General features: G+C 41.1%; 1 protein-coding gene and 1 long non-coding RNA gene across 4 annotated transcripts in view; one reads left to right on the top strand and one right to left on the bottom strand.

Annotated features, from left to right (window-relative positions):
• The window catches only part of LOC104971636 (uncharacterized), a 32622-nt gene extending 26242 nt beyond the window's left edge, over positions 1-6380 (bottom strand). Inside the window, exon 1 of the long non-coding RNA XR_805541.4 lies at positions 5958-6380. This is a non-coding gene — a long non-coding RNA (uncharacterized lncRNA). The remainder of the gene's footprint in view (positions 1-5957) is intronic.
• BTBD8 (BTB domain containing 8) overlaps positions 5076-15647 on the top strand; it is a 93928-nt gene continuing 83356 nt past the window's right edge. The window contains exons 1-2 of one of the 3 annotated variants that reach the window (XM_010803305.3): positions 5076-5523; positions 13088-13282. In XM_010803305.3, the coding sequence (XP_010801607.1) occupies positions 5375-5523; positions 13088-13282 (344 nt within the window). In that variant the 5' untranslated portion in view covers positions 5076-5374. The remainder of the gene's footprint in view (positions 5524-13087; positions 13283-15647) is intronic. The other 2 variants (NM_001424789.1, XM_024989022.2) reach the window with 2 other exon arrangements.

Here is a 15647-nt window from a genome sequence, read left to right as displayed (position 1 = left end):
ACTTTCATGCATTGGAGAAGGAAATGGCAACCGACTCCAGTGTTCTTGCCTGGAGAATCCCAGGGATGGGGGATCCTGGTGGGGTGCCGTCTATGGGGTTGCATAGGATCAGACACGACTGAAGCAACTTAGCAGCAGCAGTTATACAAGAAAATGTACAGATTTTTTTAAGAGATGCAAACTGAAGTATATAGGAGTAAAATGAAATGATGTTGGGTTTTTACTTGGAAAATTTTTAGAAGAAAGGGAAGAAAGACGGAGAAAGAATGGAAAGAAGAAAGGGACTGAAGGAGAAGGGAGAAGGAGGGAGGAAGGAAAAAAGGAAGGAAGCAATAAAAGATGAAAAAGGAAAGAAAAATTGGTACAGCATATATACCCAAATCTTCATAATTGCTGATTTCTATTTATTTGTTAATAATAGCCACAGCCTTGTCTAACTCAATGAAACTATGAGCCATGCCGTGCAATCCAAGTCTCTGCCCCAACCAGTAATGCTGAAAAAGCTGAAGTTGAACAGTTCTATGAAGACCTACAAGATCTTCTAGAACTAACACCTAAAAAAGATGTCTTTTTCATTATATGGGACTGGAATGCAAAAGTAGGATGTCAAGAGATACCTGGTGTTAACAGGTAAATTTGGCCTTGAGTTACAAAATGAAGCAGGTCAAAGGCTAACAGAGTTTTGCCAAGAGAACGCACTGGTCATTCCAACAACACAAGAAAAGGCTCTACATATGGACATCACCAGATTGTCAATACCAAAATCAGATTGATTATATTCTTTGCAGCCAAAGATGGAGAAGCTCTACACAGTCAGCAAAAACAAGACTGGGAGCTGACTGTGGCTCAGATCATGAAGTCCTTATTGCAAAATTCAGACTTAAATTGAAGACAGTAGGGAAAACCACTAGACCATTCAGGTATGAAGTGAAGTGAAGTTGCTCAGTCGTGTCCGACTCTTTGCAACCCCATGGACTGTAGCCTACCAGGCTCCTCCTCCCATGGGATTTTCCAGGCAATAGTACTGGAGTGGGGTGCCATTTCCTTCTCCAGGAGATCTTCCCGACCCAGGGATCGAACTTGGGTCTCCCACATTGTAGACAGATGCTTTACCATCTGAGCCACCAGGGATGCCCTAAATCAAATCCCTTAGGATTATACAGTGGAAGTGACAGATTCCAGGGATTAGATCTGATAGAGTGCCTGAAGAGCTATGGATGGAGATTCGTGACACTGTACAGGAGGCAGTGATCAAGACCATCCCCAAGAAAAAGAAATGGCAAAAGGCAAGATGGGTGTCTGAGGAGGCCTTATAAATAGCTGTGAAAAGAAGAGATGCCAAAGACAAAGGAGAAAAGAAAAGATACACCCATTTGAATGCAGAGTTCCAAAGAATAGCAAGGAGAGACAAGAAAGCCTTCCTCAGTGATCAATGCAAAGAAATAGAGGAAAACAGTAGAATGGGAAAGACTAGAGATCTCGTCAAGAAAATTAGAGATACCAAGGGAACATTTCATGCAAAGATGGGCTCAATAAAGGACAGAAATGGTATGGACCTAAGAGAAGCAGAAGATATTAAGGAGAGGTGGCAAGAATACATAGAAGAACTATACAAAAACCTTTATGACTCAGATAACCACAATGATGTGATCACTCACCTAGAGCCAGACATCCTGCAATGTGAAGTCAAGTGGGCCTTAGGAAGCATCACTACAAACAAAGCTAGTGGAAGTGATGGAATTCCAGTTGAGCTATTTCAAATCCTAAAAGATGATGTTGTGAAAGCGCTGCACTCATTATGCCAGCAAATTTGGAAAACTCAGCAGTGGCCACAGGACTGGAAAAGGTCAGTTTTCATTCCAATCCCAAAGAAGGGCAATGCCAAAGAATGTTCAAACTACCACACAGTTGCACTCATCTCACATGCTAGCAAAGTAATGCTCAAAATTCTCCAAGGCAGGCTTCAACAGTTCATGAACTGTGAACTTCCAGATATTCAAGCTAGATTTAGAAAAAGCAGAGGAACGAGAGATCAAACCGCCAACATCCATTGGATCATCAAAAAAGCAAGAGAGTTCCAGAAAAACATCTACTTCTGCTTTATTGACTATGCCAAAGCCTTTGACTGTGTGGATCACAACAAACTGTGGAAAATTCTTCAAGAGATGGGAATACCAGATCACCTGACCTGCCTCCTGAGAAATCTGTATGCAGGACAGGAAGCAACAGTTAGAACTGAACACGGAACAACAGACTGGTTCCAAATAGGAAAAGGAGTACATCAAGGCTGTATACTGTCACCCTTCTTATTTAACTTATATGCAGAGTACATCATGCAAAATGCTGAGCTGGATGAAGCACAAGCTGGAATCAAGATTGCCAGGAGAAATATCAATAACCTCAGATATGCAGATGATACCACCCTTAGGGCCGAAAGTGAAGAACTAAAGAGCCTCTCTAAAGAGTCTCTTGATGAAAGTGAAACAGGAAAGTGAAAAGTTGGCTTAAAACTCAACATTCAGAAAACTAAGATCATGGCATCCATGATGGGCGGTCGATCCCAAGTGATCTGATGGACGATCTGAAGTGATTGTCCCATCACTTCTTGGTAAATAGATGGGGAAATAATGGAAACAGTGAGAGACTTTTTTTGAGGGGATCCCCAAAATCACTGCAGATGGTGACTGCAGCCATGAAATTAAAAGACGCTTGCTCCTTGGAAGAAAAGCTATGACCAAGCTAGACAATGTATCAAAAAGCAGAGACATTACTTTGCCAACAAAGGTCGGTGTAGTAAAGGTTATGGTTTTTCCAGTAGTCATGTATGGATGTGAGAGTTGGACTAAAGAAAGCTGAGCACCAAAGATTTGATGCTTTTGAACTGTGGTGTTGGAGAAGACTCTTGAGAGTCCCTTGGACAGCAAGGAAATCCAACCAGTCCATCCTAAAGGAAATCAGTCCTGAATATTCATTGGAAGGACTGACGTTGAAGGTGAATACTTTGGCCACCTGATGGGAAGAACTGACTCACTGGAAAAGACCGTGATGCTGGGAAAGATTTAAGGCAGGAGGAAACGGGACAACAGAGGATGAGATGGTTGGATGGCATCACCAACTCAATGGACATGAATTTAAGTAAGCTCTGGGAGTTGGTGATGGACCAGGAACCCTGTCGTGCTGCAGTCGATGGGGCCGCAAGTAGATGGACGTGACTGAGCAACTGAACTGAACTGAACTGAACTGAACTGATTTGTTTGTTTGAAATACTTCATAGAAAAACATTTTTAAAGAAAGAAAAAACACTTTCAAGAGAATTGCTTTTCATGAAATCATAGTGCTTGGAGTGCTTTTTTGCCTTCCAAGGCAATTTTACCACATGAGGATCACAATTAAGGCCAACCCTAAATAAAATTATGAGTTTAGTACTGTTTACACTCAGAAGTAGGACTTTCTAGTGTTCCTGATCATAAAGCCTCTGAGGGAAAAATTTTGATAATTTCACTCCTATTAAGATATGAATGACTGCATTTGTAAATATATTAAAATAAGAATAATATTTTAAATAAAAAATTTCAGATTGTGGAATACATAGCACCATTAACACTATTTTTGTTTTGTTTTGAAAGAGGGTACTTTTTCTTGAATTACTTCACAAACTTGACTAAGCTGCCTAAGGCAGTTTAAGAGAATTAAATTTACATGGACCAGAAACCATGTGTTTATCCATTCCCAACCAGAGAGTAGACTAATTTTAGCTTCATCAGCATATAAAGGGGCATGGTAGAGATGTTAGGGGACTTTGAACAGAAAGGATCTGATGCTGAACTGCCTGGTTTTAATACCTGTACCACCCATACTGGCTGTGTGACCTGGGCTAAGTTACTTAGCATCTCATGCCTCAACTTCCTCATTCCATCTGTAATGGGGCTCATAGCAGTACCAACATAAACAATGGTTGTAAAAATTAGTTGAGTTAATACATAGAAAGCAGGTAGAGCAGTCTTCTCACCTAAAAAGCACTCAATAAACATCAACCTATTATCTCTGACACTCCTTTCTACAGGAATAATTAAGAATCAATTAGCCACTATGTTTTTCAGAAATAAGGTGTCTGAATAATTTAGGTCATTATTCTGAGAAATGGCTACTTCTTGGCTAATATTATGGTACAAGATCCATGTATTTTCCAAGCAATTAGTACCAACTTGTTATTACTTGTTACCTTGTGCAGTTTCTGAATGAAGCACAAAGATTGAAGCTTCTTCCTTAGGAAGAAGTAATCAAATAAAAAAATACCAAAAGACTTTTAAAGTGATTTCGATTTAGCTCTTTTCTTCACTCCAAAATATTCAAAACTCTGTAGCTCATCAATCCACCCACTTCCCCGCGAAATTCAAGGCTCTGCTCCTACAATCTTACTTCCTTTTCCCACCTCATACAATTTTACAGGTTTATACGCAAACCTCTGCAATATTACTGACCATTGCTCAGCTAAAGTTCAAGGGCAGTTATATGAGCCACTCCCTGGATTAGAAGGGAAAGGAGTCTTCTAGAAGCTGTATACACCCTTTGCAGGGAGCTCAGGAGTGTTGTAACTCCTGTTGATTTTACGAAGTTCCTTCCTCAACACACTTGTGACCCCGTGGACGGTAGCCCGCCAAGCTCCTCTGTTCATGGAATTCTCCAGGCAAGAATATTGGAGTGGGTTGCCATTTCCTTTTCCAAGGGATCTTCCCAACCCAGGGATCGAACCCTAGGTCTCCTACATTGCAGGCAGACTCTTTACCGACTAAGCCACCAGGGAAGGCTTCCTCAACACTCACACCCCCAATTTTTCTTGCCCAAAGCGGGTAAATGACGGAGTGTGACTCGCCGCAGGAAACGGCCAGTGAACTTGTCTTTCCTGGGGGGAAAAAGCGCTGACACATCCAGGAAGATAAAGTGCTGAGAGACTGCACTGGCTGATTTTAACGCTGCTCTCAATAAAGCATTCATTTACCCGACTGGTTAGCACCAACCAGAAAGCAGAGGGACAGGGATAAACAGCAGAACCGGCGAGTCCCGAAGAACAGTTCCCTCCCTGGGCAATAGGGGTCGGACTGCCTGCTGGCGGGGGTAAACAGAGCTACCGCGCCTGCGCACACCCTCCCAGGTCACGTGCCGGCTCCGGCCCGGCGTCAAACATTCTCCGGTATTGAGGTCTGGCGGCCCTAAGGGACCGTCAACAAACAGACGAGAGGACGTCAACCTTTTCTTTTAGGGGGCGGATTCCGGGTAGGAGCCGAGCGTTCGGTTGGAAACGCCCCCTTCTTCTTGAGGCTGGGAAGTGAGACCTTGTCCTGGGCCTGCGGGGTGCCGCCGTGCTTCTCTGGACATGGCCCGCTGTGGGGAGGATAGCGCGTCCCCCGGGGTACCTCTGGGATCCCCCGGAGTTTGCAGTAAGGGGTTGCAAAGGAAGGGACCCTGTGAGCGGCGCCGGCTGAAGGCGATGGTGTCGGAGCAGCTCAGCCAGGATCTGCTCAGGTAGGAGGAGGCGGGAACTCAGGCTCCTTCAGTTCTAAACGCTCCCCTCTCTGGACCAGAAACCGTGGCTCCTTCTCTGTTTCTCCATCCCTTCCTTCTTTGTTCTCCTCGCCTCGGGCCACCGAGGGAGGCTCTCTTGTCTCTTCACTAACTGGCGGGTTCGCTCCCCCTGTATAACCAACCTGGAGACCATGTACCAGGTTCAAGAGGAAAACCAAAGTTACTATCATAGTTCTGTGCGGCATCAGTTGATGCCAAAATACTCCGAACACCGGCAGACTTAGGTCTTGAAAGGCTTTCGTTAATGTCGGGGTGGACCCAGGTTTCGGGGTCCTGAAACACAACTTTATATAAGCTTAAACGGTTCTAAGAAAAAATGATGAAATTAGGTAGAAGGGTGAGTATTTACAATGAGTAAAAACGGGACAACTCACCTGAGCGTTGGAGGTATCTTTCTTCTTAGCTTTCTTTAAACGGTTTAGCAGAAATGCTTACATAGAAATACTTCCTGATTCGAACCTGACTTCCCCTCTCCTCCTAGAGGCTCCCGGCAACTCCCAGCTCCCGTGAGGACTTAAGCAAATGCAGAGTTGTTGTGAAGCTTAACTCAGGCTGTGATGAATCTCGGGAGAGTCATCCCTGTTTTTAAAGAAAATGAAGCTCAGAAATATTCCCTAGTTTCCATTTCTACCAAAATATTGATTCTTGAACGTTAGTGTGCATCAGAATCACCTGGAGGGCTTAGCTATTCTGGGGCCCAGACCCTTGTTCTGGTACAGTTGGTCTGGGATGGGGCCTGAGATTTTTAAATGTCTAACAAGGTCCTAGGTGACTTTTGCATTTTTAACAAGGTCCCATAGGGTTGCAAAAGTCGGACATGACTGAAGCAACTTAGCAGGCACGCACCCCAGCTAATGCTGATGCTGCTGGCCTGGGTCTCTGGTTGAGAACTACTCAACCAATGTACACCTAATTACTGTCAATACTAATAACTAACAGTTGTGCAACATTTAAAAGTACTTACTGTGGCTCACAGTTAAAGCTCCAGAAGCTATTAATATAAACTGAACTTTATAAAGTTAGGAAAAAAAAAGTCCTTTTAATGTGGGCATTTCCCTGAGAGATTCTGCCTTGTCTCCATCACTGGGGGAATTGATGTAAAAGACAGAAAGAAAAAAAAAAAAAAAGAGTGATTCATCTGCTTCTAGGATGAATCTCTTAAGGATGAGGCATGCCTTTTCTTAAGTGGCTTTATTCTTCTGGCTTTATTGTTAGCCTTGACGTTGTCATGAATTTAAGGAAAGTAATACTCCTAATTTATATAAAAATGAAGTTAAAAGTATAGCAGGTGATGGATATTGCCCTAGAGTTACTATAGCATTTATGGAGACTTAGTTGTACTTCCCAATAGATAGGAACTGACTCCAACAATAAATTTGATAATAAAGAAAGTATAGCAGATGAACAATTTATCCTCATACAGCAAATAAGGATAGGATCCTGAACTCCCAAGTTCTTGTTACAAGCAAAGGTTTTGTTTTAAAAACAATAAAAAATTTTCATATGCTCACCCAGCCACCTTGAATGCTATGTTAAATTCGTCTTCAAGCACAGCAATATCATTGATTTATTCTACAAATATTAATGAAGTAGCAAGCACCCATGTACTTAACACTGTATTACGTTTTAAAGAATCAAAGGTTAGTAAGATATGACTTTGACATTATGCTTGCACTCTAGTGAGAGAGATAATAGCCAAAGAAAAGGAATGGGGAAGGGGGTGACTTGGGTGAGGCTTTATAGGTGATGGTTGAGTGATCTCTTGGGGATTGATTAAAATTTTATTAGGTAGAAATTAGGAAAGGAGAAGTTGGAGAGTATCTAAGGGAGGAGAATGGCTTTTATAAGGGCATAGAGATTTGGAAGAGCTTGATTTATTTTGGGAAAGCAAGTTATATTGGATTGTACCAAACAGCAAGGAACAGAGACACCTCTGGGTTACTCAAGGCAATAGGATATATGGAGAAGTGAGGAAAAATGGGAAACAGTTTCAGTTGTCAAAAAGCTAGATTTGATGTAGAATTGGAAAGTTGCTTGGGGTATGACAACAATTCTCTTATAAGACTTCATTGAGATATGGATGATTGTTCAAGACAATTGTAATAAAAATACCTAATACTTATTACCATCCTACTGGACACTGGGCTGACATGCAATGTTTTATTTATTCCAGTGTGAGGTAAATCTTGTTGCTGGTCCCATTTAACAGATAAGGAAACTAAGCATCAGGTTCAGTTCAGTTCAGTCGCTCAGTCATGTCCAACTCTTTGAGACCCTATGGATTGCAGCACACCAGGCTTCCCTGTCCATCACTAACTCCCGGAACTTACTCAAGCTCATGTCCATCAAGTCAGTGATGCCAACCAACCATCTCATCCTCTGTCATCCCCATCTCCTCCCACCTTCAATCTTTCCCAGCATCAAGGTCTTTTCCAATGAGTCTGTTCTTCACATCAGGTGGCCAAAGTATTGGAGCTTCCGCTTCAGCATCAGTCCTTCCAATGAATATTCAGGACTGATTTCCTTTAGGATTTACTGGTCTGATCTCCTTGCAGTCCAAGGGACTCTCAAGAGTCTTCTCCAACACCACAGTGCAAAAGCATCAATTCTTCAGCACTCAGCTTTCTTTATAGTCCAACTCTCACATCCGTACATGACTACTGGGAAAACCATAGCTTTGACTAGACGGACCTTTGTTGGCAAAGTAATGCCTCTGCTTTTCAATATGCTGTCTAGGTTGGTCATAACTTTTCTTCCAAGGAGTAAGCGTCTTTTTATTTCATGGCTGCAGTCACCATCTGCAGTGATTTTGGAGCCCAAAAAATAAAGTCTGCCACTGTTTCCACTGTTTCTCCATCTATTTGCAATGAAGTGATGGGACTGGAGGCCATGATCTTAATTTTTTGAGTGTTGAGTTTTAAGCCAACTTTTTCACTCTCCTCTTTCACTTTCATCAAGAGGCTCTTTAGTTCCTTTTCACATTCTGCCATTAGGGTGGTGTCATCTGCATATCTGAGGTTATTGATATTTCTCCCGGCAATCTTGATTCCAGCTTGTGCTTCATCCAGCCCGGCATTTTGCATGATGTACTCTGCATATAAGTTAAATAAGCAGGGTGACAGTATACAGCCTTGACGGACTCCTTTTCCTATTTGGAACCAGTCTGTTGTTTCATGTCCAGTTCTGACTGTTGTTTCCTGACCTGCATACAGATTTCTCAGGAGGCAGGTCAGGTGATCTGGTATTCCCATCTCTTGAAGAATTTTCCACAGTTTGTTGTGATCCACACAGTAAAGACTTTGGCATAGTCAATAAAGCAAAATTAGATGTTTTTCTGGAACTCTTCTTTGCTTTTTCCATGATCCAGCGGATGTTGGCAATTTGATCTCTGGTTCCTCTGCCTTTTCTAAAACCAGCTTGAACATCTGGAAGTTCATCTGGAATATGCCAGCAAATTTGGAAAACTCAGCAGTTGCCACAGAACTGGAAAAGGTCAGTTTTCATTCCAATCCCAAAGAAAGGCAATGCCAGAGAATGCTCAAACTACTACACAATTGCACTCATCTCACACACTAGCAAAGTAATGGTCAAAATTCTCCAAGCCAGGCTTCAATAATATGTGAACCGTGAACTTCCAGATGTTCAAGCTGGTTTTAGAAAAGGCAGAGGAAGCAAAGCATCAAGAGAAGTGGTTAAGTTTGAATAAGAACCTTGGCAGTCTGGTTCCAGGACATTAAAGTGATTTGCCCAAGGTCTCACGGCCAGAATACAGATCCAGTCAGTGTTCTTTCTCTGAAGTATGGTAGTTATGTGAAATGATCTTCCAGTACCTTTATTCCTTCATTTCTGCTTCTCTCCTTACCCATTCCCTTTTCTTACTATACCTTGGATTTTCTTTAAAACTCCCTTAAGAGTTCCATCAGTTGGCTCTTGATTATTATAGAATATCTCTGCTAGAGTTCACTTGTTTAACTACCACATTGGCTAGTGGTTAACCTTGGCTCAGTTGCTTATCCATTCAGAGGTGACTAAGAGCTTCAGGGGCATGTGGCACAATTTGGTAGCTTTATTTGGGAGGGGACTGTGGGTATGGCAAGCAAAGTGACAGTACATGAGGGTGAATGGGTAAAACTAAGACTAGATCATAGAGACCTTTGTTCAGTGAAGAATTTGGAATGTATTCTGGAAGCAGTGGAGAATCATTGATATTTTAAAAATACAGGATTCGCATAATTAGATCTTGAATTGAGGAAAGAAATTGGAAAAAAATAAAAGGAAACCAACTAGATTTTTGTGATAGTCAGGGGATACATAACTGCAGTGAAAAAGGAAAAGATAAAATGGATTTCTGTGTGCAGTTCATGGACGTGGTGACCAATTACATGTGGAAACACAGAGAAAGAGAAACAGAAGATGGTGCTGAATCCTAGGACCTTCAAAAGGAAGGAGGATGGTGAATGTTCAGGAAACCTTATCCAGGGGACAATTGAAAATATGTCTGGAGTTTAGGAGGGAAGTTGGCATAGAAGATAAAATGGCTGGTGACATCACCAGCCCCCAGCTGTCTAAGCTAACTATGAGAGAGATCCTAGGTTATTTCCTTGCCTTCACCTTCTGCATCCAGTTACCAACTCCTGTGGCACCCCACTCCAGTACTCTTGCCTGGAAAATCCCGTGGGCAGAGGAGCCTGGTAGGCTACAGTCCATGGAGTCGCTAAGAGTCGGACACAACTGAGGGACTTCACTTTCCCTTTTCACTTTCATGCATTGGAGAAGGAAATGGCAACCCACTCCAGTGTCCCAGGGACAGGGGAGCCTGGTGGGCTGCCATCTATGGGGTCACACAGAGTCGGACATGACTGAAGTGACTTAGCAGCAGCAGCAGCAGCCATTGTATTACCTAAATATATTTTAAGTTAATCCCTCATTTTCTATCACTGTTGTTTCTCTCCTGGCTCAAGCCATGTACATCATTCATTTGTGTTGGGCAGTAGTTTTTCTCCCTCCAGTCTCATTTTCCCTTAATTCCTTTTCTACACAATAATAGATAATATTTTGAAAAATAAAATTGCCCATGTTTTGAACTATTTGGTCATTCCCCATCAGCTGTGAGATAGAGTTAAGCTCTTTGCCTCTTACCCATCTTTATCCCTGCAGCTTCATCTGTCACTTCTTATCTCTCAGTACTCTATTGACCAATTTGTAGCTCCACACTCACACAAACCTTTGTGAGGAACATGGAGGCAGGAATCCCTCCTACTTTGCATTGCTTTCTTGACCAACTCTTACTCAGTCTTTAAAATTCCATATGGTTTTCCTATCCTCTATAAGGTCTTCTCTTATAACTGTCCCTGAAAAAATTTTACTAGTTTGTCCTATTGAATATTTCATACTTTTTATTTTTCAGACCTGGTCTCCATCTCTTCTATAAACTCCTTGAGGGCAGATACTATATTTTAGTCATCTTTCTGTCCCCAGTGCTTAGTTCATATTACATGCTCAATAAATTTTTAGTGAGAAATTTGGTTTAATCAGTGGACTAAAATGCTTTTGATAGGTGAGTACAGTACTTGACAGAGAAATAAGATGCAAGAAAGCTGGGTCTGGACACCACTGAGCCTTTCCTCCAACCTGTCCTTCCACTAGGGTTTATTATTAGATGAACCATAAACCTCCCCTTAGTCAGATACTGTTACTTTTAACGGATAACAGGGGCTTCCCTGGTGGCTCAGTGGTAAAGAATCCTACTGGTAATGCAGGATTTGATCAAACTCAGTTTGATCCCTGGGTCAGGAGGATCCCCTGGAGAAGGAAATGACAATGCACTCCAGTACTCTTGCCTGGGAGATCCTATGGACAGAGGAACCTGATGGGCTACAGTCCATGGGGTCGCAAAAGAGTCAGACCCAACTTAGCAACTAAACAACAGCAACAGATAACAGGATTTACTTGTAATTGATCCAAGTGGTTTTATAAAATAAAAAGCACTGCATTTTCACATTAACATTTTTAAAAACACATTGACTTTTTTATTTGACAAATACTCCTGAGCATCTATTATAAACAAGACAGATTCCCCAATGAGCTGTATGGCTGTCAGCTCCCCCAAGTAAATGCTTGTTTATTTATTTGGAGAGGAGCAGGGGAAGGGTAGAAGATGGGTGGGAAGGAGAATAAATGGAGTATTTGTACAATTTGAGTTTTTGTTAATGTTTGGAAAATCAATACATTTTTGTGTAAATTTAACAATCACTTATGAAAATAACTTATTAAAATATTAACTAAAATGCGTCTTGTTTGGTCACTGTTTCCAAGGTTCTAAAAGCTTTGTGCTCTGAAACATTTGTTTTGTTTAGCATAAAATATAACAAAATCCAAAAAGCAGAGATTGAGCTATCTAATGAAGATACACAGTTTTTGCCTTTAGGGAGTTCATTATCTGGCAGGGAGAAAGATATATAAAAATAATAATGATGCGATGACAAAAGTGCTGTGAACAGAGGTATGTACTGAGGGACCAGAGGAAAGAGCTGTTAACTGAGTCTTGGGGGAGTGTGTCAGTGGCAGCATTCTAACCTTTCACTGTAATGAGGTCTTGATCCATACTTGTACCTCCTGTAGTGTTTTAGTGTGATCACCAGTTATATCCTGCAATTCACAAGTCCTCTGAGAATGCATACCTTGCTGATGATAATGTTATGTAATCTGAAGTATTATTTAATGTTGCAGAGTAAAAATACAGAGTTAGCACACAGAAAAAGAGATTGTATGACAGTTTTCTCTTATGATGCTGATTTCTGTTCTTCTGTCACTTTACATGACAGCTTTACCATAACTATGTCTGCACGTTAGTTCTGTCCACATTGAATGGGCTTTCCACATGAGTCCATCATTTTGATAATAGAGATTAGAGCATGATTAGTTCTTGTTTTTGGGGGGGGGTGGTTGATGGAAAAGGGCTTAAATGTCACAGTCTTGACAGCTAAGCCTGCAATTCAGACTTGTATTTAACAATAGAACACAATAGTGTACCAGTTTCTGGTCTGAATTGTCTATTATAACCACATCTGGTTTGCTGTTTACTTTTTTGGCTTCGGTTTTAGTAAGATTTTTAAAAGTTGATTCAGTAGTCAATGAACACATTACTTTGTGTTCTCTTTCCAAAATAAATCTAAAGTATGTACATTTTAAAGGAAAATCAATCTATGTAGAAGATAACTTTATTGTTAGAAGGAATTAAAAAGAAAAGATATTTTTTGAAAAGTAGTCTTTCTCTTTCAGTGTAATTACCCTTGTTTTCATTATAAATTTTAGAAAATTGCATTCTAAACCAACATTAAACAATGTTCTTTGAATGAGTTGAGAATAAGCTCATTTTCATATTATTTTGTTATCTGTATTTTTAGTGTATGTGTTATGTTAAAAATTTATTTTATAAAAATGAGTGTATTGTATGTTTCTAAGCATCACTAATTAAACTGTGGTTCCTTTTTATTCCTTATAGGCTTCTAAGAGAAGAAGTACACACAGATGTTACTTTCTCTATAGGTTGTACTTTGTTCAAAGCACACAAAGCAGTCCTTTTAGCAAGGGTTCCTGATTTCTATTTTCATACTGTTGGACATACAGATAACTTAAAAAATCATGAACATGTCACTGTGGAGAACTTTGAAGCTTCAGAATTTAGAACATTTTTACAGTAAGTGCTTTCTTTATCTTTTTTCTCTTATTTAAATCTAGTATGTATTTGTTTATTTTTTAAACATATGTATGTGTTTATTTCATGTATTTTCATAGCTGTTTTATAGCCTTCTAAGAAATCTATTCATTTAAATTCCATATTATCTTAATAATTAGTGTTAGTAGAGTCTAAGTATTAGTATTAAGAGTTTTTAGAGGATTAGTATTCAGAAAGGCTAATTTCTCATTTGAGATTGATCCTGAGAGAGGAGAAACGGTACTGTTGTCCAGTAGTTTGAATGAATTACTCTATGCTGAGGTTTCTTAACCCTGGCACTATTAAGTTGGATAATTCTTTGTTGGGTGGGAGCTGTACTGTGCATTTTAGGATGTTTAGCAGCATCTCTGGCCTTCAGCCACTAGCTGTCATTGGCACTTCTTCTCCCTAGCCTTCCTGAGCCCTGACCCCAAGTTGTAAATATCAAAATGTCTTCAGATCAGATCAGTCGCTCAGTCATGTCCGACTCTTTGCAACCCCATGAATCGCAGCACGCCAGGCCTCCCTGTCCATCACCAACTCCCGGAGTTCACTCAGACTCACGTCCATCGAGTCAGTGATGCCATCCAGCCATCTCATCCTCTGTTGTCCCCTTCTCCTCTTGCCCCCAATCCCTCCCAGCATCAGGGTCTTTTCCAATGAGTCAACTCTTCACATGAGGTGGCCAAAGTACTGGAGTTTCAGCTTTAGCATTGTTCCTTCCAAAGAAATCCCAGGGCTGATCTCCTTCAGAATGGACTGGTTGGATCTCCTTGCAGTTCAAGGGACTCTCAAGAGTCTTCTCCAACACCACAGTTCAAAAGCATCAGTTCCTTCGGCGCTCAGCCTTCTTCACAGTCCAACTCTCACATCCATACATGACCACAGGAAAAACCATAGCCTTGACTAGACGAACCTTTGTTGGCAAAGTAATGTCTCTGCTTTTGAATATGCTATCTAGGCTGGTCATAACTTTCCTTCCAAGGAGTAAGTGTCTTTTAATTTCATGGCTGCAGTCACCATCTGCAGTGATTTTGGAGCCCAGAAAAATAAAGTCTGACACTGTTTCCCCATCTATTTCCCATGAAGTGATGGGACTGGATGCCATGATCTTCATTTTCTGAATGTTGAGCTTTAAGCCAACTTTTTCACTCTCCACTTTCACCTTCATCAAGAGGCTTTTTAGTTCCTCTTCACTTTCTGCCATAAGGGTGGTGTCATCTGCATATCTGAGGTTATTGATATTTCTCCCGGCAATCTTGATTCCAGCTTGTGTTTCTTCCAGGCCAGCGTTTCTCATGATGTACTCTGCATAGATGTTAAATAAACAGGGTGACAATATACAGCCTTAACGGACTCCTTTTCCTATTTGGAACCAGTCTGTTGTTCCATGTCCAGTTCTAACTGTTGCTTCCTGACCTGCATACAGATTTCTCAAGAGGCAGATCAGGTGGTCTGGTATTCCCATCTCTTTCAGAATTTTCCACAGTTTATTGTGATCCACACAGTCAAAGGCTTTGGCATAGTCAATAAAGCAGAAATAGATGTTTTTCTGGAACTCTCTTGCTTTTTTGATGATCCAGCGGATGTTGGCAATTTGATCTCTGGTTCCTCTGCCTTTTCTAAAACCAGCTTGAACATCAGGAAGTTCACGGTTCACATATTGCTGAAGCCTGTCTTGGAGAATTTTAAGCATTACTTTACTAGCGTGTGAGATGAGTGCAATTGTGCAGTAGTTTGAGCATTCTTTGGCATTGCCCTTCTTTGGGATTGGAATGAAAACTGACCTTTTCCAGTCCTGTGGCCACCTGCTGAGTTTTCCAAATTTGCTGGCATATTGAGTTCAACACTTTCACAGCATCATCTTTCAGGATTTGGAATAGCTCAACTGGAATTCTATCACCTCCACTAGCTTTGTTCATAGTGATGCTTTCTAAGGTCCACTTGACTTCACATTCCAGGATGTCTGGCTCTAGGACAGTGATCACACCATCGTGATTATCTGGGTCATGAAGATCTTATTTGTACAGTTCTTCTGTGTATTCTTGCCATCTCTTCTTAATATATTCTGCTTCTGTTAGGTCCATACCATTTCTGTCCTTTATTGAGCCCATCTTTGCATGAAATGTTCCTTTGGTATCTCTGATTTTCTTGAAGAGATCTCTAGTCTTTCCCATTCTGTTGTTTTCCTCTATTTCTTTGCATTGATTGCTGAGGAAGACTTTCTTATCTCTTCTTGCTATTCTTTGGAACTCCGCATTCAGATGTTTATATCTTTCCTTTTCTAGATTGCCAGATGCCCTCTGAGAGGTAGAATTGCCCCCTGTGGAGAACCATTGCAACATAC

The sequence above is a fragment of the Bos taurus genome, chromosome 3 (genome assembly GCF_002263795.3).
Source record: "Bos taurus isolate L1 Dominette 01449 registration number 42190680 breed Hereford chromosome 3, ARS-UCD2.0, whole genome shotgun sequence".
Lineage (NCBI taxonomy): Eukaryota > Metazoa > Chordata > Mammalia > Artiodactyla > Bovidae > Bos > Bos taurus.
The sequence above is the reverse complement of the archived record's forward strand: the minus strand, read 5'-3'. Positions and strand labels throughout refer to the sequence as shown.